The following is a 25,121-nucleotide window of genomic DNA, read 5'->3' on the forward strand; positions in this document are numbered from 1 at the left end:
ACTGGGCGGGGTGTGGGAGAAGGTGGTGACGCTATACCGAGGCTCCGCCCCCTGTCTTGGAGCCGAGACAGTCGGGCTGCTGAAACTCGGGCCAATCAGAAGGGAGGCTCCAGGATGGCATGGTAACTATTCTACCCTTTCCTTGCCCCAGTCCGCGGGCGGTGATGGGAAGGCTTCCCCGTAGTCCTGCCCGCACTTCCTGGCCAGACCACGTGCGGAGCTGGAGGGTTCTCCTGGGAGGTCCGTGTCTCTGAGTAGCTTGGACTGCAGCTGCTCTGAGGCCCCAAAACCTGGCCTCCTAGTTTCCCAACCCATGCTGGCCCCATCACAGCCTTTCCATCTCTGAATCCCTAGAATAGACGCTATAAGCGTGCCCTAAGAAAATGGCTCAGCACAGGAAATGTTACAAATGAGGATTCTTGGAACTTCTTAACCACCTGCACTTTAGGAACTCCTATTTGTTCTTAAAGGCCTGGTTCAAATGCTCCCACCTTCTCTGGGATACGTTCCCAGATCTCTCTCAGAGAGTTGGGCTAATGCTTGGGCAAGCTTCTGTTACAGCCTTGTCACTTTGTAACCTGTTATTTACTTTTCTGTCTTCTGTGCCCAGGCTCTTAGAGGTCAGAGCTGCGTTTTACTCATTTGGTTTTCTTCCCCGCCCTCCCCCACTTGATATTACAGGGGGAGAAGGTTGAGCATGTTCTAGAAACTAGACCTAGGGACTGAGGGTCCCACACAGAATAGCAGGAACTGTGCTCAGGAAGCAGAATCTATTCAGGCTACCTCTCCACCACCACCTTCTCCTGGAACATCAATACAAAACTGAAATGGGCTCTGCCCGAAAGTAGATGAACTTAAATCCCTCTGAGTGTTGGGTGGTAGCAAGGGATTAGAAATAATTGACTAATCTGTCAAAAAGTGGAATGGTTGTAAAGCTGAAATAAGATAATGGATAGGAGAAATCTGGTACGTTGTGCTCAGTAGATGCTCAAAGGAAAAAATATATATGGATGGTCAAATAGTGAAGCTAGTTTAAACATCTGATTCCAGCCACTCTTCCCCCACTTCTGCATCCAAACATCCCTTCCTTTTCTCCACCCTCCATGCCTGTGTTCTACATTAGAAAGTCATTAGCTCCCCCCTGGATAGTTTACTGTAGCTTCCTCACTGCCCTACTGAAACTTCGATTTCTCACCCTCCAGTCCTGAAACACAACTATAATTAAGCCTCTCCGCTACTTATTTATTCTGGTGTCCCTAAAGCCAGGCACACAGTATAGGTCCACATTAAATGTTTGACCCATGAATGAGTGAATTATTTAGTCTTAAGTACAATAGCAGTACAAGTGTGAGTCTTTTGAGTCAGTAAACCCTGGGTTTCAATCTGAGCCCAACCATTTATTAGCTGTGTGAACTTGGGCAAATTTCTTAACACCTGAACCTCAGATTCCTTGTCTATAAAATGACGGTAACAACTGTAATTTTAGGGTTGTTGAGAGAAATGAGATAAAGCATTTAGGATGGTACCCAGTATACAGTGAGCCCTCAATAAATGATAAGTTTTCCTATTTTTTAAAAATATCAAGGAATTTCTGGGGCGCCTGGGTAGCTCCGTCATTTAAGCTTTCAACTCTTGATTTCAGCTCAGGTCATGATCTCAGGGTTGTGAGATCGAGTCCTGCATCAGGCTCCACACTGAAGGTACAACCTGCTTGACATTCTCTCTCTCCCTCTGTCCTTCCCCTTCCCCTGGCTCACGCACACGCATGCACACTGTCTCAAAATATAAATATAAATAAATAAATAAATATCAAAGAATTCCCATTCTAAATATTCTAAGACATTGATTCTGACATAGAAATGGGGCTCAGAAGTATGTTTTGAGTGGGTGAGTAAATACAGTCAGACCAAAGTACTAGCAGGTATATAGGAGCTGGGATCCTTAAATAGTGCATACTTGTGGAAAGACTGGAGGGAGAGACATTGGATGAGGGGTGCCACAAGGAGAAATTTCCTATAACTCTGGTGATTTCTACATAGGAGGACCTCTCATTAGGTTCTCTGGTAGGCATGTGGCCCACAAGCTTGTCGTTCCCAGGTACTTCTGCCCTAGGAAGGACTTTGTGGGCCACATACTCTTACTCTGCCTAATTCTCATAATACCCCTTTGATTATCACCATCTTCCTTCTTCCCCTATAAAGAAAAGGAGCCCAGAGAGGTCCACAACTCAACACTCTGCTCTGGCCAAGAGAGACAAAGCAAAGGAAAGTCTAGCTCTGTCAGGAACCCTCAGTCTTTCACATACATACTCTGAGAACTCCCCTATGCAGCTTTGAAGCATTGGTGCTCAGGGAGGAGACAGGACCCATAAGGACCACAGAATCAGGGAAAGGCAAGAGACTTCCTTTCAGAGTGATGGTCTAGATTTCTTCTGTGGTGCATCGGAAAGAGTAGCAGAGGGGCGCCTGGGTGGCTCAGTTGTTAAGTGTCTGCCTTCAGATCAGGCCGTGATCCCAGCGTTCTGGGATTGAGCCTCACTTCGGGCTCCCTGCTGGGTGGGAAGCCTGCTTCTCCCTTTCCCACTCCCCTTGCTTGTGTTCCCTCTCTCATTGTGTCTCTGTCAAATAAATAAATCTAAAAAAAAAAAAAAAAAAGAAAGAGTGGCAGAATTGAAATTAAACAGCTAAGTTCGAGAACCAGTCTCATTACTTTTTAGACCTTGCACAAATTATTTAACTGTCCTATGACCCAGCTTCCTTGTCTATAAAATGGGCACAAAAATTCCCATGTTGTAAGGCGGTTCTAAAGGTCAAATAAAGGAATTTGCAAAGAACTGGGCACATGTTTGATACATAGTAAGCACCCGATAAATATTGATATTTTTCTTCTTTTCCTACAGCTTGATAAGGAAGGACGATATTTATAAATAGCATATAATTAGACTTTCATAAATCTTGAGTGGATACATTTGACTTTGAACTAGAGCATTTAAAGAATTTACTGGCATATTCAGGATTTTATCTAACATTTTCTATTTGTCCTACCTGTTCTGTTTCTTTCCTTTATTCTTTTTTTCATTTTGGTTCTTTTGTAATAATAACTTCCATTTTTTTTTGAGGCCCAGTCCTGCCAGATTTTTTAAAAATTGAGATACAGGGGCACATGAGTGGCTCAGTTGGTTAAGCGTCTGCCTTCGGCTCAGGTCATGATCCAGGGTCCTGGGATCAAGCCCCGCATAGAGCTCCTTGCTCAGCATGAAGCCTGCTTCTCCCTCTCCCTCTGCTGCTCCCCCTGCTTGTGCCCTCTCTCGCTCGCTCTCTCTCTCTCTCTGTCAAATAAATAAAATAAAATCTTAAAAAAATTTTTTTAAAGATAAAATTGAGATATAACTCACATAATATAATATTTACCCATTTAAAGCATACAATTCAGAGGGTTTTAGTACAGTTGACTCTTGAAAAACATGGATTTGAACCGAGCAGGTCCACTTATTTTTTTTTTTAGGATTTATTTATTTATTTATTTATTTATTTATTTATTTTAGAGAGAGAGAAAGAGCATGAGCGGTGGGAGGGGCAGAGGGAGAGAATCTCAAGTAGACTCCCTGCTGAGTGGGGAGCCTGACACAGGGCTCCAACTCAGGACCCTGAGATCATGACCTGAGTCAGACACTCAACCGACTGAGCCACCCAGGCACCCCTGGGTAGGTCCACTTATAAGAGAATTATTTTCAATAAATACAGTACAGTACTGTAAATGTGTTTTCTCTTCTTTATGATTTTCTTAATAACTGTATTCTTTTCTCCAGCTTATTTTATTGTAAGAATACAGTATATAATACATATGACATATAAAATATGTGTTAATCTATCGCTTAATGTTATCAGTAAGGCTTCTGGTCAACAGTAGGCTCTTAGGAGTTAAGGTTTTGGGGACTCAAAAGTTATACTTGGATTTTGGACTGTGGGGGGTTAGCACCCCTAATACCTGTATTGTTCAAGAGTCAACTATATTCATAAAGTTGGGCAACTATCACTACTATCTAATTCCAGAAGGTTTTCATAACCCCAAGAAAGAAACCCCAGACCATTAGCAGTCGTTCCCCATCTCCTCCTTCCCCCAGTCCCTGGCAACTATTAATCTACTCTGTCTCAATGAATTTGCCTATCTGGACATTTCCTATAAATGGAATCATACAAATGATTTTTTTTGGCCTTTGTGTCTGACTTCTTTCACTTAATGTAATGTTTTCAAGGTTCATCCATGTTGTAGCACTTATCAGAACTTCATTCCATTTTATGGTAGAACAACTTCCCATTTTATGGATAAGCCATATTTCATGTATACATTCAAAAGTGGAATGACAATTGAGTTTCTGCCTTGTGGCTACTATGAATAATGCTGCTATGGATACTTGTGTATGAGTTTTTTGTGGACATATGTTCTCATTTTTCTCGTGTTTATACCTAGGAGTGGATTTATGGGGTCCTATAGTAACTCTATGTTTAACTTTTTGAGGAACTGCCAGACTGTTGCCCAAAGTGGCTGCAGCTGCACTATTTTACATTCCTCCTAACAGTAGATGAGGGTTACAATTTCTCCACATCCTTGCCAACACTTGCTATTTTCACATTATTATTATTGTTGTTCTTATGATAGCCATCCTAGGGGCTATGAAGTGACATCTCAAAGTGGTTTTCATAAACATTTCCCTAATGACTAATGATGTTGACCATCTTTTCAATTGCTTATTTTCCAGTTAAATCTCTGCTTTCTTAACATTCTTTTGGATTATTTCGTTTTTCCTCCTGTACCAGTTTAGAAATTAAATTATCTTCTTATATTAGTTTAGTCATCTCCCTAGAAGTTACCACATATATTCCTAAGCACGATGCTAATTAATACCGTTATAGGTGAAGTACAGATTACTGAGATGGAGAAAAAGAAACATCCCAGACCAAATGAACAGAAAGAACAAAAATGTAGGACCAGGAAAGAGCTCAGTATATCCAGGGGTGCTAACTGGAACTTCATCCTAGACGTGATGGGGAGCCAAAGAAACAATGAAGAACAAAATAAACAGTGAAGATTATTACAATTTGAGGGAGAATGGGCCTAGGGCAAGATGGGTGAGCCTGGGGTAGGTGGTTCAAAGCCATCCAAGAAAGATGTCTCTGCAGTGAAAAAGATTTCTAGGAAGAACAAAGAACAATTCCACCTCAACTTTGGAAGACTTTCCTGAGGCTACCCAGGAGGCAGGAGCAGAATTTGGCCTGTAACTGGATGTCTTTAGCACTGTGTCCTTCCCTCTTTACCTACCCCCAGCCATGCTCATTCTGCCTCTACCCCCTACAACAGTAGTCTTTCCTCCAAGACTTTTCTTACAGTTCCTAAATCTGTGCTTGATCCATCTAAATCCTGCCCATCCTTCAAAACCCAGTTCAAGTAAATCAACCCAATAAATATTTTCTGGGCTCCTACTGTGTCTGTCCCTGGCCTAAGCTGAGAGATTCAGAAATAAATGGAACAGGTGAGGGTTCCATCCTTCAATGAGCTGCCAGGAAGGTGGGGGAAACAAACAACGTGACAAACGATTTCACTACATTGCGGTCAATGCTAATAAAGGTGTGATGGACTTCCAATGCTTCCTTTGGAGTGGGGAGGTGGGCAAATCATGGTGCTTAGGGAGAAAGGAGGAAGTTGCACAAAGCTCATAGAAGAAGTGAGTATAACTAGAATGTAAGATATGTGTTTGCTAGAGTAGAGGTTGACCAGATTATGAAGGATGATGAATACCACACTAAGGAATTTGCTCTTGAGCCTAAAAGCCATAGGGAGTTACTAAACAGTTTGCAGCAAGCAGGCACATGATCAGATCTGTGTTTTAAGAAGAGCCAATGTGGCTGTAAGTGGAGGATGATGAAGAGCTAGAAGGGCAAGGAGGCCAGTGAAGGAGATCTTTCTGGGAAGCTTTCTTTGACAACCGCATCCCACCTCTACACCATCCCTGTCTACTGGGAGCTGGAACATCCCTGTAAATAAATCGTTGATCAGCTTTAGGTATCTGGGGTGTGTGTGTGTGTGTGTGTGTGTGTGTGTGTGTGTGTGTACAGGGTGAGCGGAGCAGTGATGGTGGCCAAAGCTGGAAAGTGGTGGTGCTGTCTCAGGCACAGCCCTCTCTGGGGTATATCCAGGCACCAGGCAAAAGCAACCAGGAGGACAGGAGACGGAAGGCTTCAACAACAGCAGCAACTACTTGGACGATGGGCAAATGCCCATTTGGCGAACACTGAGTGCCCGCCGAATGAAGGCGAAACTGGAGGCTCAGATGTTTGTTCAACTTCTTTGTACGATAGATTCCCTCAAGTTTATCTCACCGGATTATTAAAAGGATCAAATTAGAAAGTGTACAGAAAGTTCGTCGCACCTAGTAAGAACTCATTCTTCTCTTCTACTTTTCCTTACATAAATCAAGGTAGGTGATAGGGTTTCGAAATGGCAGTGGAAGAAACAGATACAGAGAGGGTCGGTGACAGCTGCGGTCACGCGGTTCAGAAAAGGCTCAGTCAGGACGTGTTCAGGCTGTAGCTTCCACATCAGGTCTTAGGAGCCACGATGTAGTGACTATCTTCTGCATGCCTGGCACAGTGCTATTTTATGTCATTTAATTCTCACAGCAACTGTGTGCTGTGGATATTCCTAAAACCATCTTACAGATGAAGAAACCGAGATTCAGGACTGTATGGTGAATTGCCCCAGTAACCAAAGAGTTAAAGGCAAGATTAATGCACCTCGAGTCTTCTAGAGGCAGAGAGAAGGGACCCAGGCTCAGGGAATGATATTTAGAGCCAAAGGAACAGACAAGGTGTCAAGACAGGGAATAAAGGCCAGGAGCAGGCATCTGTGGGTTGGAGCTAAACAAAAAGGGATGACACGAAGACCTAAGATAGGAAACCTACATCTAGTTAATGTAACTAAAAGGAGGTGGTTCTTTCAGTAAAGTTTTGCTAATTGTTCATTTGTCCTGGGACCTTAAAGGACAGGGTGGAGGAGAGTTCAAGGTCAACAAAAATAGATTTTAGAATAAGGCATTGCCCCTCCAGGGATGCCTGGGTGGCTCGGTTGGTTAAGCATCTGCCTTTGGCTCAGGTCATGATCCCCAGGGTCCTGGGATTGAATTCCGCTCAGCAGGGAGCCTGCTTCTTCCTCTCCCTCTGCCTGCCACTCCCCCTGCTTGTGCGCCCTGCCCCTGACAAATAAATAAATAAAATTAAAAAAAAAAAAAAAAAAAAGAAAAGGCATCCCTCCTCAGAGAGGGCCTAGGCTGAGTGAATGAACAAGAGTGAATGCATGAAAAAGAGCTCTAGTAAGTTCGTCAAATCTGAGTCTCTGTATCCCCACCTGCAAGATGGTGATTATAGCTACCTTGTGGAGTTAACATTATACAGTTGACTTTTTTTTTTTTAAGATTTTATTCATTTATTTGAGAGAACAAGAGAGGGAGAGAGCACAGGGGGAGGGTGAGAGGGAGAAGGAGACTCCTCACTGAGCACAGGGGGAGGGTGAGAGGGAGAAGGAGACTCCTCACTGAGCAGAGACTCCTCACAATGCGGGGCCAGATCCCAGGACCCTGAGACCATGACCTGAGCCGAAGGCAGATGCCCAACCGACTGAGACACCCAGATGCCCCTTGAACAACACAGGGGTGAGGGTTGCTGAACTCTGGCACAGTCAAAAACCCATGTATAACTTTTGACTCCCGCACAACTTAACTACAAATAGCCTACTGTTGACCGAAGCCTTACCGATAACAAACTGTCAATTCACACATATTTTGTATGTTATATGTTTCATAATCTGTATTCTTACAATAAAGTAAGCTAGAGAAAAGAACCATTATTAAGAAAATCATAAGGAAGAGAGGGGTGCCCAGCTGGTGCAGTTGGTAGAGCATGTGACTCTTGATCTTGGGGTCTTGAGTTTGAGCCCCACGTTGGGTGTGGAGCCTACTTTAAAATACATATATATATATTTAAAAGAAAGTCATAAGGAAGAGAAAATATATTTACAATACTGTGCTGCATAAAAAAAAAATCCACATGTAAGTGGACCTGTGCTGTTCAAACTCCTGTTCTTCCAGGGTCAACCATATAGGGATTAAGAGAACAGCCTCAGGTGCCAGACCCCAATCCTGGTGCTGACATTTATAACTGTGTGAATAGGTAACATACCTTTTCGGGTTTTACGTTGGTAAAACGGGGATATTAATAGTATTTACTTCATGGGGTTTTTATGAGGATTCAATGGGATAATGCATAAAAAGTAAAGTCTGTGGAAGACAGAGGGTGCTCAAAATGTTCTAATTATTACTGTGGGGATTTAAATGGGGAAATATGATGGTAACCATGTCTAGCTCAGAGGTCCTTCACCCCCTGCAGGTGCTCTGACAACCCCAAGAATCCTCCTCAGTTTCCTTTATGGGTCAGTCAGAGTGGAGAGGGACCCCTGGGGGCTGGTTTCTGGGGATCAACCGTCTCTTGGGGGGGGGGAGAGGGCAGGGAGGGGAAAGGAGAGCCTTGCTCTGTTATGTCGGACCAGAGAAGGCGCCCTCTCCTGATCAAGAGCGGGAACAGCTCTGGCCCAGAGCTTTTGCGGTGGGCCTCGCTGATCTCTCGTAAGGTGCTCTTCCCTTTGCTCGAAACTGCTCTGGGGAGCAAAGTTAGGGGCAGGGGCGCTGCGGCTGGGGCAAAACTGTTGTAATGTTTCAGAAGGGCGAGGCTGGATAATTCGGCTAGAATGGGGGCGTGGGCAGGGACTGAGGTTAGGAAATGAGAGAATTCGGGGCCCTGTTGAATTAATTTTATGTTCTTTCAACAGGTGATGGAACACAGCTGAGAGGTAAGGTGACAAGGTGGCTTATCCAACGTGTCAAACCCAGGGGTCCAGGGCTTTTCCGGCTACCCCCACGCAGCGGGAATTAGTGGGGCAGACCAGAACTGGAGATGCAAGGCACCGGGACACGCCCGATCAAGGCGGGAGAGCCAAGGGTCTAGGTCCGCAGAAGCGGGGAGGGGCCAACGGAGGATCTGGGCGCAGTTTCCTCCCCAAGCGCGCTGGCCCCGCCCCCGCCGTTCGCGCTCCAGCCCGCCCCCCGCCGCTTGCCCCAGGCCGGGCCTGGGCTCCCCTCGGGTTCCCCCAGCGCCCGGCCTGCGCCGGCGCGGCCTCCTCGCCGCCACATCCTGGGTGAGTATGGGGATGGGTGTGCCGGACTGCCGGGCAACCCCACTTGGGGGAGCTCCGCCACGCGGTCCGGCCTCCTCACGGCCCAGCCCCAAGCTCTGACGGTGCTGGTGCTTTGCTTGCCCAGGATCTGCTGCTGTCCCGACTTCGGAACCAACCCTTCTCCCCCTCTGCTCCTCCACATGGTGCTCCGTGTGCATTGGTTGAGCTCTCCCTTCACTTCACAGGGACTGCTAGTTGGGATTTCTCTTTAGGTGCCGGGGGTGGAGGTGTGTGGGGGGCCCAGGAACCCCATAAAATAGTTTCAAATCCCACCTCTGCCAGTTATTAGCCGGTGACCTTGGGCAAGTGTTTTAAACCTCCCTGAGCCTCAATTTCCTCTACTTAAAAATGGAAATACACAGACTTCGGGGCCTGCCTCATAGAATTATCGTGAGGGTTACAAGAAACAATGTATATCAAGTGTATCAAGTGCTAATCAGAGCGCCTCATACTCAGAAGGTGGCGGGTAAGTATGGATTCCTGCTGGAGGCTGAGAAAATCTCTGGGACCTTTGGAGATAAGGTAGGGGTACTCCTAAGAAAGTGGTATCCAGCTGAGTAGTCCCTGTGAAGAAGTTAAGAGCTGACTGGGACTGAACAGCTGCTCTTCAGGTAGTGAGCTCCCTGTCCTGAGGCCCGGAGGCATAAAATGGCCATGTTGGAATGGCCTTATTGGTAATCTAAACCACATGATCTTCATGTTGCTCAGCTGTGGGAAAAGGCCCAGAGTGGTTAAATGACTTGTCCAAGGTCACACAGCTAAAAGAGAAGCTGGGCATACCTCCAAGCTGTGGAACAGACCATTCCTCCGGCCTCTTTATCCACCCCCTGCCTGTTCATTCCCTGAGGAGCCGGTCTTCAGTTTGGGCATCTCAGTGGTTCCTGAGGGATCTAGAGCCGCTGGCTTCGGGGAGGGGGGCTAGTGCTGCTACAAGCACAGAATCAGGTTTTGGACTGGGTGGGGAAGTTGAGCCCCTACTAGGGCCTCCGGGGACTTACCGTCCATTTGGGGATGACCCAAGAAATGTGTTTGATTTGGGCGGTCACCAGAGCCACTTCCAACTCCCCTGGGAGATCCCTGGCCCCTGAAGGGAGAAAGGAGCTTGGGCAACTGGAGCAGGCTGCCTAATTGGGCCTGGCAGAGAGGCGGGTGGGGGAAGCTAGAGGAGAACACAGAGGCGTATTCACCTGGTTCTGGAATGCCAGGAGGTGCTTCCTGAGGGTGAGACCAGAAAGCGCTTGATCTGACAAGAACTTTGAGTCCAGAAGGGCGGGTTCTTCATGAATCTGGAGCTAGCCCTAGTTTGGCCCCAAGAAGCCTAAGTTCCAAGGATGGCTCTCCCTCAGGCTCAGCATCAGGCTTTGAGGAAGGACCTTTCTCTCTCTGCATCTTGGTTTCTCTGTCTTTGCAGTGGGGACAGGGCTCACTGACTCATCTATAAGGATTTGATTTACCTTTCTTTTTCTTATGGACAGGGACCCTTTCTCTTGTCCTCCTCCTAATCTCACCTAACCTGACCTTTCTGCCCAGAGGGGAGGGCGTCAAAGAAGGCGAGGGTCGTAGTTTGTGACCCTGTGGGCCCCACATCTCCCCACTGCTGGCTCTTCCTTCAAGTTGTTGTGTGACCCTGAGCAGGTTCCTGCTCATCTCTGGGCCTCAATTTCGCCTTCCGTGCACTGAGGGAGGCTGGGATTGTTGGTGTGTACTTAGTTATTATAGTTCCTGACCTTCCTGTCCTCATCCGAGGGGGGGGGGGTCACAGTCCTCCGGAGCCTTTACTTCATCTCTGGAGGGGGATGGACAGGCCCCATGGGTACTGGGAAGCCTCCAGAAGCTGACAAGGCAGCTCTTTCCAGCAAACAGCAAGCCCAGGCTAGTGCTAGGCCTGATTCTGCAAAGCCTTTCACCCTCAGAGCACGTGAGGCGGCAGGCGGGGACGAGCAGGGGGTCAGGGCTCTATGGGCTTCCATGGGTCCTTGCTGCTGTGCGCTGTGGGGTAGGCACACAGAGCCTGGGAAGGGACTGAAGGTACAGAAGGCCCTGGGCCAGTGGGTGAAGCAGCGAAAGCTGATGGGAGGCCCTGAAGCCTGGACGCTCAAAGGCCTGTGGGAGGAGATGGGCCATTCTGTCCACTGGGAGGTTTTAGGGTTGGTTCCTGAAACAAGAGAGACCAGTTAAACCAGCTCCTGTAGTAAAGCCAGCTATAAGGGAGAAGTTCTCCCAATCTATTCAAGCTTCATTTTAGCACAGATTGGGTTGGTTGTCTTTCCTCTGAAATTGAGGATGAATATTCTCTTGGGATTCTGAGTCAGCCATCTTCAGGGCAGGAGCTGTCCAAGCTTAGGGGCTAGATGGCTTTCTTCTTAGACTCTTCACCCCATAGCACAGCTAAACTGAGGACTGAGCACAAGGGCTGGCTTTGCCACCGAGTCCCAGCCTTGCTGCCTTGGGTCTTGACAGCACATTACTTCATCCCCAGGTCTGACAAGATGTACCAGGTTCCACTGCCGCTGGACCGGGATGGGACCTTGGTCCGGCTCCGCTTCACCCTGGTGGCCCTGGTCACAGTCTGCTGTCCACTTGTCGCCTTCCTCTTCTGCATCCTCTGGTCCCTGCTCTTCCACTTCAAGGAGACTACGGCCACACACTGTGGGGTAGGGCTTGCAAAGGGAGGGGTCGGGGAATGATATTTCATCTTCAGGCCCAATTGGATCTTTTTTGGATCCTGATTCTATTGTAACAGGATTAGTGAGCTCTCCAGTGGGGTCCATCAAACAAATTGGGCTGCTGGGGGTTAGGGTGCCTGCCAATCAAGGTCTCAGGAATTAGCCTTCTTGCCACTGTGCGTGGAGGTCACTAGGGCCTGGAGTCACTGAAGTTGGGCAGCTCCAGGACCCAGAACCCAATCCTTACTTCATAGTGGGGCAGATTCAGGAGCCCCAGGGTTTTGTGAGGGATGGAGAGAGAACAGGCCTGAGCTAGAAGGCTCTGGAGTGTGGCACTGTAGGCTGTGCCCGTCTCTGTGGGAATGTGATTATGTATGCTTGTGTGTGACTGTATGTGTGTGGGAGAGACCGTATCTGTGCGTGTCTGGATGGGGGCCTGATGATGTGTGTATGTACGTGTTCCAGATATTTATATGGGCTATGTTCCCATAGGCAGCCATGCACCCTCTAGACTGGGATAGGGCATGCCAGACCAGGAGGAAAGATGTGAGTTTTCTCTGTAGTATATCAGAGTAAAGAGGGTGAGACTTGTGTTGACCTCTGTTACACTCCTAGCTCATCCATTTGACTCTGTTTTTCCTGAGACACAGAGACTGAGCCTCAGCTTCCCCATATCTAAAATGGAGTTGATAATTCCCATCTTCCTTCTCAGGGCTAGAGTAGAGCTCCAGATAGAGGAAGAATAGGAAGGTGGTTTGGGAAATGTGAAGGGTGAGGGGCAGAAGGAAGAGGAGGAAAAGGAGATTGTCAGGTTGGAAGGCAGGGCAGGAGAAGAAGAGCTTAGAGGCTGTAGGGGGAGAAGAGGCAGGGCCTGGACATGGACCCTTGGAGTAGCATCAGAGAGAGCTCCATAGGCCCCCACTCAGCTCAGCTTCCTGTCTCCCTATAAAGATTATCTGCTCCAGAAATAGGGCTATGACTGGAACTGGGGTCTGGCTGGCAGTAGGGAGTAGGGCCTACTTCTTTTGTTCATATGACTTGAAGTTTTCCCTCTCCTTGATTGTCAATGGACAGATGTTGGCCTTGAGCTGTGGGCAGCCAGTCTGATGAGACCCGGGGCTGGGAGCTATCCAAAAGAACAGAACTAGAAGAAAAGGGCGTGGCCAGGTGATCTGGGAGGGGGGCGGATCAGAAAGGTCCAACCAATGCCCTTTCACAACCTAGTTTTCACCTCAGGTAATACCTCAAGTGTTTCTCCCACCCTTGTCAACTCCTTTGTATCTTGCAAAACCCTTCTCAAGTGTCCCCCTCTTTAAAAAGTCTTCCCTAGCCTCCTTGGGGGCAAACTTAATCACTCCCTCCTCTGGGAGTTCCCTGTTTTATCTTTCCTACAGTTCTAGCACATCTTATTTGTCTCTCTGTTTCCTACCAGCCCGGGAGCTCCTTCAAGGTGGGCACTACAGCTGAATCAGAAAGAATTTGTTGAATAAATAAATAGGACACGCCGTCTCCCCACCAGCCCAGTGCCCTGGGAAAAAGAAGGCCTGGTACCATGTAGTCATAGTCCATACAGAAGATTATAATATTTGTATGGCGTATGGAGTGAAATGGAGTAGGCTGTTTGCTCTGCCCCTCATGGCTGGCTCCTGAGGGCTAACGGGATCAGTAACTCAGCATGCCTGCCATACCTATACCCGTTCTTGGCACACTAGTTAGGGAGCTAGGGCATAGGCAGAGTGGCACAGGTACCTGGCCAGTCGGGGGCAAGACTGAGCTCAGTGACCCCGGGGGTGATTTTGTCCCCACTCCCTGGGATGACTATGTTAGAGCCACCTAGGGGCAGTCCAGGTAGATGTCTGCTCTGAATTTCTCACCTAGAGTATTCTAGGAATGGCCAACCCTAGGGATAAAAGAAGTAACCTTAATCTAACGCATCTATAATTAGATGACTTGGCCTTTGCTTGCATATCCCCAGTGATGGGGGCCTCCTTCCTCTCCAGGCAGCCTATTCCAAGGAGGCCTAGTAGCTAACAATCAGTGAGCTCTCTCGTAGCAAGCATATGTTCTCTTTCTGGTGAATCTCTGCTTTTGCACTGGTTCTGCTTTGGGAACCTGAGAGCTACTTTCTCCTCCTGGCGTCAAGTCAGTCCTACAGAGATGGAATGGCAGTAATGGGGGGTCCCTGAGTTTACTCTTACTGGGTAGCATAGCTCCAGTTTTTTGGGGCAACCCTCACAGGACATGCACCCCTAGACTTGGCCCAGTTAGTCACTGTTCTCTCCATATGAGGCCCTGATGTGGGCATAGGACTTCATATCGCCTGGGCAGTAGAGGCAAAAGCAGTACTGTTGGATTCCTATTAGGCTGTTAGACCCCTGTGAGGGCATCTTGAGCTGATGTTAGCTGTTTCTGCACAGCAGGCTGGGCACTGATAACCTCATATTCAGGCCCGTCTAGATCTCTTTTGCATTCTGAATCTATTGTCATAAGATTAGCAAGCTCTCCAATGAGGCCCAACAGACAACAAAAAGGGGTGAAGTCCTATTCTTTCTCCCTTTCCCTCCCAGAAACCTGCCTGTATCCCAGGATACAGCCCTCGGAAACGTCCCTACACCCATCCCTGGCAAGGAAGCTACCGTAGGCTGACCTTGGCCACTATCACTCTTATCTTGGCAGAGTGTTCCAGGGTTTATGATATGGCTTTGTTGGTCCTGGGAGGGCTGTGTGCTTGGGCAGGCGTGGAGATCTGGGCTCTGTGGGTGGGAGGGCAGGCCCTGGGGAGCTAGGGGTGGGACCCTCCAGTCTTAGAATAGTCTCAGTCTGGCTAGAGGCCTCAACCTAAGCCCCGGATCCGTCAGCACCCAGTGTGAGTGTTTCCCAATGCGCGCCCCCTCCCCCATTTCCCTGACTAGATGGACTAGTGGACTGGGGTTCCCTTAATAGAGGGAGGTATGAGTCCCAAGGGAGGTTTGGTCCTAGGCCTTTTAATACAAAGCCATTTCTGTCTGTCCCCCAGAAGGGAACCCAGCTTGCAAGTCATGGTGGTTGGGGCAGTGGGAGGTGGGAGGAGGGAGTTCTCTGCCCAGAGGGAGAGGAGAGTGGAAGAAGTTCAGCTCCCTTGGTCTGGGTCTGTCCTTGCTGGGTCTGGCCCAGCACACAGGCTCAAGGCGAGTGGAGAAGATTCCTGTGACCCTCAGATTCCCATAACCTCTGGATTGGGTGACAGAGTCTTTTCAGAGAGGAAGGAGATGGAGGTCTGGGCCTCTGCAGGGACCCTGGTATCTTGAGATGACAGTACTGCTGGCCTGAGGCTTGGATCATTCTGAGCCTGGGGGTGGGCTGGTTGGCAGCCTGTAGTCCCCGGTGAAATGTTCTGGGCACTCCCGCTGTTCCTAGTTGAACTTGGGTGAAGAGCAGGAATGTGGTCAGACGGAGTCAGTGGGAGGGCTGAGTCCGAGCCAAGGTCCTTTATCTCGGTTATTTGGCCTGAAGAAAGCCTTGGCTTGGGAGCATAAGGCTGTCAGGTGGCCGAGACCTTAGTCCTAATGTTTGATCCTGGCATAGTTCTCCCCTTCTATGGAACAGAAATAACAACTTTTCTACCTCTGACCCTTCTGAGTGGGTATGAGAGTCTTGAGAATGAGGTGGCCCAGCAGAACTCCCCATGTCCAGGCCAGGGAAGCCTCTATTCTCCAGACTCTTCAAGTGCCACAGGGATTGCTAAGAGCTGACCTTGCCTGACTCGGCGGCTCCCACCCCATCTCTCTCTGCACCCCCTGGTCTCTGCACCGCTTTCCTTCTCCCCTTACATTCTTTCTACTCGGGCTCTCCCCTCTACCCAGAGGAGCCAGCTCTGGAGAAGGCCTCACTTCCCGAGGCCCAGGTGTCCCACCAGGCCCCAAGTCATGTCCCTCACCCTGCTTGGGCACCACTCCCTACAGGATGTTCTCTGCAGCCTCCCAGCCCTTGGACCCAGATGGGACTGTGTTCCGGCTCCGCTTCACGGCCATGATCTGGTGGGTCATCACTTTCCCCATGTTCGGCTTCTTCTTCTGCATCATCTGGTCCCTGGTGTTCCACTTTGAGTACACGGTGGCTACTGACTGTGGGGTGAGTGCCATGCTCCCCCGCACCTGGGTCAGGGCCAGGTCAGGGCCCGGTTGGGAGATGGCCATAAGAGTGGAATCAGAGAGTAGGAGAGAAGGTGGAGGGTCAGAGAGAGGGGAAGGGGATGAAAGGATGGTGGGGGGCCACGTCAGAGTTGAGGGGGAATTTGTGGGGAGAGACTCAGTGAGAGTGGAGTCACAGTCCTCTGAGGGTAGAAGATAACAGAGAGTGCCAGGGAGCAGAGGGGAGAGGGGAAGGGAAGGGAGGGGAATAGGCAAGAGAGGTCATGAGAGGGAGGAGGAGGCTGAAGAAAGACCAGACTGGGAAGGAAGCCAGGACTGGAGAGTTAGATGCAGCCAAGAGCCAGGAGAGGTCATAGGTGGCTTTAGCCCAGATTGGGGGCCCGTCCTGAGAGGACCCCCAGCCCTGCCCTGGAATCTTCTAGTTTGGTTTCTTCCTCTGGCGGCCTCGGTCCCCACAACCTGTGTCCACTCAGGGCTCTGTTAGCTAGAAACCTAGGTGGACTTCCTGCCTCTACGAGCAGTCCACCAGGCCTTTCCTGAGGGCCCAGGGGTAGAGGTTCTGGGTCAGGCGCATGGAACTCAATATTCACTTGCCCTTAGCGTCTCATCCTACAAGAGACAGTCCTAGACACAGACGGTCAGGCACAGTGAGATGGGAGGCACCTTGGTAAAGGGGAGCACAGGGATCATGGGGCCCAGAGCAAGCACTTAGTCTAGCCTGGATGTTGGAGAAGACTTCCATCTTGAAGCAGGGGGCATTGCAGCTATGGGGGTGAAGAAAGATTTTGTGAATCCCAGGCTGGCAACTTTTGATTTTATCCAGAGGGCAGTGGTGAGCTTTGGAACAATTTTAAGCAGGAAAGGGACATGATCAGATTTATGCTTTAGAAGACCATTTGGCTCCTGAGTAGAGAACAGTTGTAAGGGGGCAAGAATAGGGAGATCAGTGAAGAGGCAAGTGTAGTAGTTCACACTTCTGGGGAGACCAGAGCTAAAATAGGGATTATGAGGATAGAGAGGTGGAGATGGAGTCCAGAGAAGGGTAGCAGGTTGAATTGATAGGGATGAGAGTTGTGTCCAGTTGGCAAGGGATGGGGGCACTAGACAGAAAAGTCATCCATAACTTTGGGGGACTTTATCAAAGGAATGAATCTCTAATGGTGAAATCTTAGATTCTATGGTAGGGAATTTTTTGGACCCTCACCCTTTTTACCATGTGAATTTCTGATCTACTGCCTTGCCACAGATCCACTGAGCCACATCTTCCATGCCAGTGGAGGGTTTCTGTTCTTGGGGAAAAGTGGTTATGTTCCTATCTCAGTACCTTTAGCTCTGGACTCATGGGGAGATTTAGGGTGTGTGCTTGAGATGGGGGGACTTATGTGAATATCTATACCTTATTATGCATGCGTGTGTGTGTGTGCGTGTGTGTGTGTGTTGTATGCATGAGAGAAAGAGAGAGAGAGAGAGAGAGAAGAGGAAAGGCCTGCTCTCAGCATCCTGCCTCCACCCCTAATCTGAGAGGAGCTTATGAGGATGGCACGAGTAGCCACAGGGCCCTAAATCTCCCTTCCTCCTGAGGCGTCCCCCCAGCTCTTTGCCATCACTACCCTTTACCTGTTTCCCAGTGTCAGTTAGGGCTCTGGGCTCTCTGCGCCAAGCTTTAGAAGCTCATGGTGGGAGGAAAAAAAAACCTCATGCTGGTTCTGCTCCCCTTAAAGTAGCTGGGGTTGGGGCAGGAGTTTTCAGAATGAATATTCTAGGAGGTGGAGGCAACACTCTTACTAACCTTACTTAGAGGACCTAACTCAGAGGGGCAGAACAGTAAGGAGGCTTGGAGGTCTCAGAAGTCTCTGGCGAAGATATGATTCTCACCTCTCACTCGTATGCAGTCTTCCCATGTTCAAGAACCACATAGCTCACCAGCTACTTGCAGACTTTTCAGGGAAGTCGGTCTTCTGAAAGCCATCACCGTAGCCATTATGTGCCGAACACTGCAGACACTCTGCATACGTTGTATTTAGTATTTGCCATCATCCTGCAAGGTAGGTGGTAGTTTCCCTATTTTGCCAATGAGGAAATGGAAGCTCTGAGAGGTGAAGTGACCTGCTCAAGGTCACTCAGCTAAGAAGGGCAGAGATGGGATGTGGACCTGGGTTTGTGTGGCTCCAAAGCCTCCATGCTACCTCTTTACTGACAGCTTGGAGTGAGCATCTGAGCCTGGTCTCAAGCTACGGTACCTCACGCCATCGCCACGAGAGCAGCACCCTGTCTCCAAGAGCCCCGCACTTAGCTTCCTCTGATAGCGCTGAGGGGAATCTACCTCCTTCTCTGTGAAGGCTTCGAAGCCCCTGGCTGGTGATCCCCCAGGCTGACCCCTGCTCTGTGAGCTGCCTCCATCACTGCCCACCTTCCCAGCCTCGATGGAGACCCAGTCAGCATCCCCATTAAGAGAAAGGAAGGCTCTTCCAGGACCGCATCTCTGAAGACTGGCCCTGCTCTAGTCGCAGCGGGGCCGTTCCCTCGCTGGGTCACTGGGCTCTGGCACTAGTCTGGCTCTTGCTGAAAGTCTAAACACAGTCCACAGAGACTGTGTGCAACAGACAGGTAGCTTCCGGTCCTGGAATCCTTTAGAAATGCAGATTCCCACATTCCAGACTGGCTACATTCTCACACAATCCCTAGTGAGTTCGGTGCACATTGAAGGTAGAAGCACTGCTCTAGGCCCTGGAGTCAGAGAGGTCGTCCTCCTAGCCCTGGCTCTCCTGTCAGCATCTATACCGTTGTTCGTTCGTCCCACATCCTCTCCCTCTTTCATGCAAACAACACACCAATCCTCACAGCTCTGTGTGTTACCTCCTCCTGCTTCCTCCACTTTAAAGAATAGTGCTCCAATTCCTTAAGGATTGAGGAATTCCAGCCTTTGAGAGAGATGAATGGGAGAGATGCACAAGAATTGGGTCATTTTCTTAGATTATCCCAGGTTAAGAGCACCCACTTTCTTAAGCATGATCAGGGTGGGGGTACCCTTCTGACCCAGCTCCCCCCAGGATCTCGCGGTACCCTTTACCACCCTGGCACATCTACCCAGAAGAATAAGTGAAGCAGGGAGCAGTCGGAAGAACAACTCAGCTGCCCAGGGAATCCAGCACTGTCCCAAGGAAGCTCAGGTGGTCTGTCCTCAAGGCTGTATCTAGGGTCCTGGGCTCATGGAACCTCCCACCAGGCCCTAGCAAAGGCACAGCTCTGTGCTACGGGCTCAGAAAGCATCCCAATCTGCTTCCAGCTTCCGCAGCCATGTACAGGTTCCATCAGGTCCCTACACACAGCCCGGGCTGCCTGGGGAATGAGAACCAGCACCCTGGGGGCTGGGACGTGGCAGGGGACGTCTCCCAGGAGAGCTCTGGGGGTGCCTGCAGGAGGACTTCCTGGAAAGGGAGGGGTTGCAGTGGAGCCTTCCGGGGGCCAGGGGGATTTTGATGGCCGGAGAGAAGGATCTCCAGGTGGGTGGGGCCAGCGGAGGCCGGCCACCAGACGGGTCACAACTCTCTAGGTGCCCAATTACCTGCCTTCGGTGAGCTCGGCCATCGGCGGGGAGGTGCCCCAGCGCTACGTGTGGCGCTTCTGCATCGGCCTGCACTCGGCGCCGCGCTTCCTGGTGGCCTTCGCCTACTGGAACCACTACCTCAGCTGCGCGTCCCCGTGTCCCGGCTACCGCCCGCTTTGCCGCCTCAACTTCGGCCTCAACGTCGTGGAGAACCTCGCGCTGCTCGTGCTCACCTACGTCTCCTCTTCCGAGGACTTCAGTGGGTGCCCACGTGAGGGAAGGAGGAGCAGGGAAGGGGTGGGGAGGGTCGCCCCCGCACCCACCCTCCCTTGGACCTGCGCCGGAGGGGTCCGGATGCTCCCTGCGGAGCGTGCTCCCAACCCTCCTCTCTCCCTCCAGCCATCCACGAAAATGCTTTCATTGTGTTCATCGCCTCGTCCCTCAGCCACATGCTGCTCACCTGCATTCTCTGGCGGCTGACCAAGAAGCACGCAGTAAGTCCGGAGGTACGGCCTAGCCCTAGTGGGGCGCCAAGCGGCCCGGAGGGAAGTCAGGGACGCCTGTCCTCAGGATGCGGGAACGGTGACGCGGGAATCCGGGCTGGGGCTTGCGGGCGGGTGGAGGGCGATCGATGGGTCAGAATCTAGGGCTGTGTTCGGATAGTATGGGAGACTGGAAAATGGAAGAGAGGGAGGCTCCAAGTGGGGGTAGAATGAGGGACAGTCCCCAGGCTGCTGTGGGTTAGGAGCAGTGTCAGGGGTCTGTGGTCTGTAATAACTCCAGTGCCCCTCCCCCAACACACACACACACACACACACACACACACACACACACACACACACTTCTCCCCACGGTATGTGCAGCTGTTGGGTTGGTGGGGGACTCCAAGTGACTTTGAAATCCTGCTGAAGTGGGAGGGGCAGGGACATCTCTGCTCCTCGGCCTCATTATACTCCCAAATGCAGGGAGGGGACCGTGCCCATCATTCCTGCTGCCCTTGCCCCTGCCCCCTTCCATAACCAAGGGAGGTAAGACACAGCCCTTAGGAACTGGGGCCAAGAGGGGAGGCTGGCCACACATCCAACAGGCTACAGAGTGATCAGATAGCCTGTCCCCTAGGACCGCAAGTCCTACAACTGGAAACAGCGGCTTTTCATCATCAACTTCATCTCCTTCTTCACGGCGCTGGCTGTCTACTTTCGCCACAACATGTATTGTGAGGCTGGAGGTGAGGCCAGGCTGGGATCCACAGGTGGTCACAGTGGCTAAGGGATGTTTTCTGTAGTGTGTGATACGGCAGTGGTCTTGGGGGCTTGCTGCCACTGTGTCCCCTGTGTAGAGGTGTGGTGGTGGTGATTTAGAAAGAGGCCCCAGGGGGTGGGGGGCAGAAGGCTCACCATGCCCTGTTCTTGTGTTCTCATGACAGTGTACACCATTTTTGCCATCCTGGAGTACACTGTTGTCCTAACCAACATGGCGTTCCACATGACGGCCTGGTGGGACTTCGGGAACAAGGAGCTGCTCATTACCTCCCAGCCTGAGGAAAAGCGATTCTAAACCCTTTCTCTTCTGCTAGGAAGGAGGCGGTCCACTGCCCAGAAACTAGAAACAAGACACTACACCCTGGCCTTCCCCACCCTGTGTCCTCTGTGGGCCCTGCTCAAGCGGAGTGGCGGGGGGGGGGGGAGTGCGGGGGGAGAAAGGAGGAAGGGCATAGGACAGGGCTTCCGGCGGCCCTGCTGGCTTCTCCTTTCCCTCACCCCCCTTGAAGGCACGGGAACCTTCCAAGCAGCATCACCCTATCTGAGAGGCCCCAAGAGGCTGAGCTGGCAGGAGAGCTCCACCATCTGGTGCTAAAAAAAGTCCTGAGGTTCATAACCACCGTCGGTTCTTGGCCTTTACCTCTTGCTGAGGTCAGGGACCACTGAGCAGTGGCTGCTACCTGAGAACCACAGCCATCTCTCTCCACCGGGTCATTCACTTGACTGACGTGTCTGATCATCTCCTGTGCACACCCAGGCCTAGGGCCACTGCCCCCTGCTAAGTTTGCTTAGGTGTTCTAGCCCTGACTTCACCCCCCATTAGTGTGTACACTTCCCTATCCAAGCCTCGAGGGTGTCCGTGTGGGAGATGGTGGTAGGAGGGCTGTAGGATGGACATGGGCTTGGCCAGTGGTCCTGACACTGCCTTGTGGAGGTGGTGGTCTGTACCTGGAGGGTGACCTGCTCCAGAAAAAGCACTGGCACGGCACCTGTCTTCCTTCCCTGCTGAAATCTCTGGCTCACAGACTTCCTCCTTGGCAAAGGTGTGGGGTGGAGTCAGAGTCAGATTCCTGCTCCAAAATGGGCTCTTTGGTGTCCCCCTATCCTCCCTTCTGCCCCACGCCCTGACCTCTTTGGGTTGTACATTTTATTTCAAATAAATCCCCTCCCCCCCACCCACCCAACAGCCTGGGCTAGGCTTGCTCATCTTTGTTTCACGGCACTGAGGTGAGGGACAGGCTCCAGGATGGAGTAAGTCCATGGCAGCATATGATTCCAAGCGGCTTCCCACCTTAGGCCTGGAGTCTCCTAAGGCTGGTCTAAGCCCCAGTTTTGGTGTGTAGGAGTGACTGAGCTATCCCTGTAATGACTCTAGGCTGGGTAGCTGGGATAACTGGGAGTCTTGGGTTGAGGCAAAGCCTCTTCCAGCCCCAGCTCTGTCGGTAAAGACCTACCTCCTTGGGGGGGTGTAAGGGAACAGCTCTCAAATCCATGACTGTGTGCACCTGCCTGAAGGCCCGTGGCTCTTAGCATCTCCCTTTCTGAGCCTTAGATGAGAGTTTTTTCTTTAGGCTTTGCATCCCAGTCAACTACAGAATCTGTGGCTGGGCCCCAGTTAAGACTGGTCCCTCCAAGGGAGCCCAGAGCTTTGTTAGGGAAATTGGGGGGTGGGGGGGGGACCACAATGAAGCCTATTGTCTCCTGTCCCCTTTTACAGGAAACAAAAGGCTCCCAGTCTCTGGGGAGCCCTAGCCCATGCCCATCCCCTGCCCAACCCCCAATGCCTAGCACACAGGGAGGAGCCAGGGCCACTGGAGACAGGAGGTTTTATTGATGCTGATGGGGGTAGGCAAGGCCCCCAGGAGCCTGGGGAAGGGGGGGCTGAGTCAGTCAGCAGATGCATAAGGCCTGGGCACATGGGGGTAGGTTAGGGCACATTCATCTTCTCAGGATTCTGTGGCTCCTTCTTTGGGAATGGGAGAGAGCATCTTGAGGGGGAAGCAATTCAAAGAGCAGCGAGGGAGAGGTTAGGGCCAGCCGAGAGCTCCTAACCTGAGAGAAGGCACCACAATAGGCAGCAACATCTGTGTGGAAAGCTGGATCAACTGGTCAGTAGGGGAGATGGGGGCGGGGCACTTGGGCTGGCTTCTTGCGGAGGGGTCCAACCTTGGCCTGGGTGAGCTCTCGGGAATACCTGCTGTTCCCAAGCAGAGTGGGGCAGGGCCCAAAGCCCCTTTCCCTGTGGGCCGCATTAAGGAGAAACAGGCATTCAGAGAAAAGGGCCTTCAGGGAGCCCCCTGGCAAGGGGTGCCAGAATTAGTCCTTAAGGCACAGCTGGGGGCAGACAAGGCGCCAAGGCACAACTGGTGGGGGGGCAGGGGCAGCCTCCAAGCCGAGTGCCAGGGTCACAAGAGGACACAGGACCGCCCACGCTTGATGGGCGTGGGGTTGAGCACAGCCCGGACAGCCTCGGCAAATACTTCCTTGACGCCGTCCTGCTGCAGGGCCGAGCACTCGAGGTAGCGCACAGCATGGATCTGCTTGGCCAGGGCCTGGCCCTGCTGCGGTGTGATGGGCGCCTGGCCCTGCTCCTTAAGGCGCCGTAGGGTGTCAGGCTGGGCTCTCAGGTCCTTCTTGGTGCCCACCAGGAGGATGGGCACGTCGGGGCAGTGGTGGCACACCTCCGGATGCCACTTGTGCCGCACGTTCTCGTAGGAGGGCGGACTGGCAATGGAGAAACAGATGACAAAGACGTTGGTCTGAGGGTAGGAGAGCGTGCGCAGCCGGTCGTACTCCTCCTGGCCCGCTGTGTCCCACAGGTTCAGGTTCACGGTGCGCCCATCCACCGCGCTCTGGGCGCTGTAGTTGTCGAACACCGTGGGGATGTACTCCTTGGGGAAGGCGTTAGTGGTGTAGCAGATGAGCAGGCACGTCTTGCCCACAGCCCCATCGCCCACCACCACACACTTTATACTCTGCATCGTGGGTGCAGCTGCTACGGTGGAGGCAAGGCCTCCTTCCCCTTCCGGGCCCCTCCGGATGCAGTGACCTATGGACAGATTAAAGGGACATGCATGGTTAGGGAGGCCTCCACCCGCTGGGGAGAAAGAATGGGAACTCACAGAGCCAAACCAGCTCCTGTTCTCTTAACCTGACACCATCCTGCAATCCCATGAAGACAGATCTCAGAGTGAGAGAGAGAGACACAATGAGAGAGAGGCCTTGAGACCCAGCCAAGATGCTCAGGCGTGAGGATGACGGCAGTATAACATGTAATGGATTATGGGAAGCAAATGTTCTGGTACCAGACTGAGTAGGGTCAAATCCTGGTTCTATTTCTTACCTGTGTGACCCTGGACAAATTACTTAACCTCTGTATGCCTCCCCATTCTTATCTGTAAAATGAGCATAAAATAATACCCACCTCATTGGGTTGTTGTGAGGATTATGTAAATTAAACATCTAAGGCATTTAGAACAGTACCTTGGGTCCTAATAAGTATTCAATCAGTATTAGCTACTTTTTTTTTTCCCCTCCAGGCAGTAGAGACACAAAAAGTGAGGTACCTAAGTAGGGTATCTACCAGACCCTCTACCAGATGGGGACCCCTCCCACTGAGTAGACTGGAGAGGGGTTCTGGCACACAGCAGCTGTCCCAGGTCACTCTGAGATGCAGCCATGGGTAGAGCTTCTACCAACTCAGGGCCCACCCTGCCAGTGCACTGATGTTTTAACTCCAAACCTGACATCTTGGCTACTGAGTGCAAACCAAAAGGCACAATGAGAAACCGGCTGCACAAGGAGCAAAATTCTCAAGACAGCTGCCCTATTGCAATCCAGGGTGCCCAAGGGGTGGGGAGAAGGCGGGAAAGCTGACCTCATAACTCTTGTAAGCACAGTAAACCCTATCTGGCAACTCAGTGCAGGAGAATCCCGGAGACTGAGCCAGGGCTTGGGGTTTTGTCTGGATTCTGGTATGTAATGATGAATGAGTCAAAGGCTGTGGCTCCCAGACATCAGCATCTTCTCTCAAGGCCCTGCTGGGGTAAGGTAGAGCCTCCAAGCCCAGCCAAGAAGGATGGACAGAAGAGGAAAACAAACATTTGATTTCCCCCTTCATGTTCTGTCCTTTTCCTGAGATCATGGCATGTGCCTCTGAACAATTCTGGAAGCTTCTCGACTCTTCGATAGAGAATATAGTGCCATTAAAGCACTATCACTGAGAATCCATGCT

At 51.0% G+C, this 25,121-nt stretch overlaps 2 protein-coding genes across 11 annotated transcripts; one reads left to right on the forward strand and one right to left on the reverse strand.

Moving 5' to 3' along the window:
- Positions 1-46: 46 nt before the first annotated feature.
- On the forward strand, positions 47-24,367 carry PGAP2 (post-GPI attachment to proteins 2). 10 transcript variants are annotated; one of them, XM_057316762.1, is made up of 8 exons: positions 47-122; positions 1,643-1,700; positions 8,878-8,898; positions 11,762-11,936; positions 19,632-19,896; positions 20,025-20,131; positions 20,745-20,853; positions 21,052-24,367. In XM_057316762.1, exons 4-8 carry the CDS (start codon positions 11,772-11,774, stop codon positions 21,180-21,182), a joined length of 777 nt encoding a protein of 258 aa, XP_057172745.1. In that variant the 5' UTR covers positions 47-122; positions 1,643-1,700; positions 8,878-8,898; positions 11,762-11,771; the 3' UTR covers positions 21,183-24,367. The 10 variants fall into 10 exon arrangements, with proteins under 10 accessions (XP_057172745.1, XP_026373747.1, XP_048073275.1 ...); XM_026517962.4 differs by lacking the exon at positions 1,643-1,700 and having other exon boundaries at positions 56-122; XM_048217318.2 differs by lacking the exon at positions 1,643-1,700 and having other exon boundaries at positions 56-122; positions 19,632-19,884.
- On the reverse strand, positions 22,697-23,868 carry RHOG (ras homolog family member G). Its single transcript, XM_026517976.4, has one exon. It carries the CDS (start codon positions 23,866-23,868, stop codon positions 23,293-23,295), a length of 576 nt encoding a protein of 191 aa, XP_026373761.1. The 3' UTR covers positions 22,697-23,292.
- Positions 24,368-25,121: the final 754 nt, after the last annotated feature.

Source organism: Ursus arctos, unplaced genomic scaffold (genome assembly GCF_023065955.2).
Source record: "Ursus arctos isolate Adak ecotype North America unplaced genomic scaffold, UrsArc2.0 scaffold_22, whole genome shotgun sequence".
Classification (NCBI taxonomy): Eukaryota; Metazoa; Chordata; class Mammalia; order Carnivora; family Ursidae; genus Ursus; species Ursus arctos.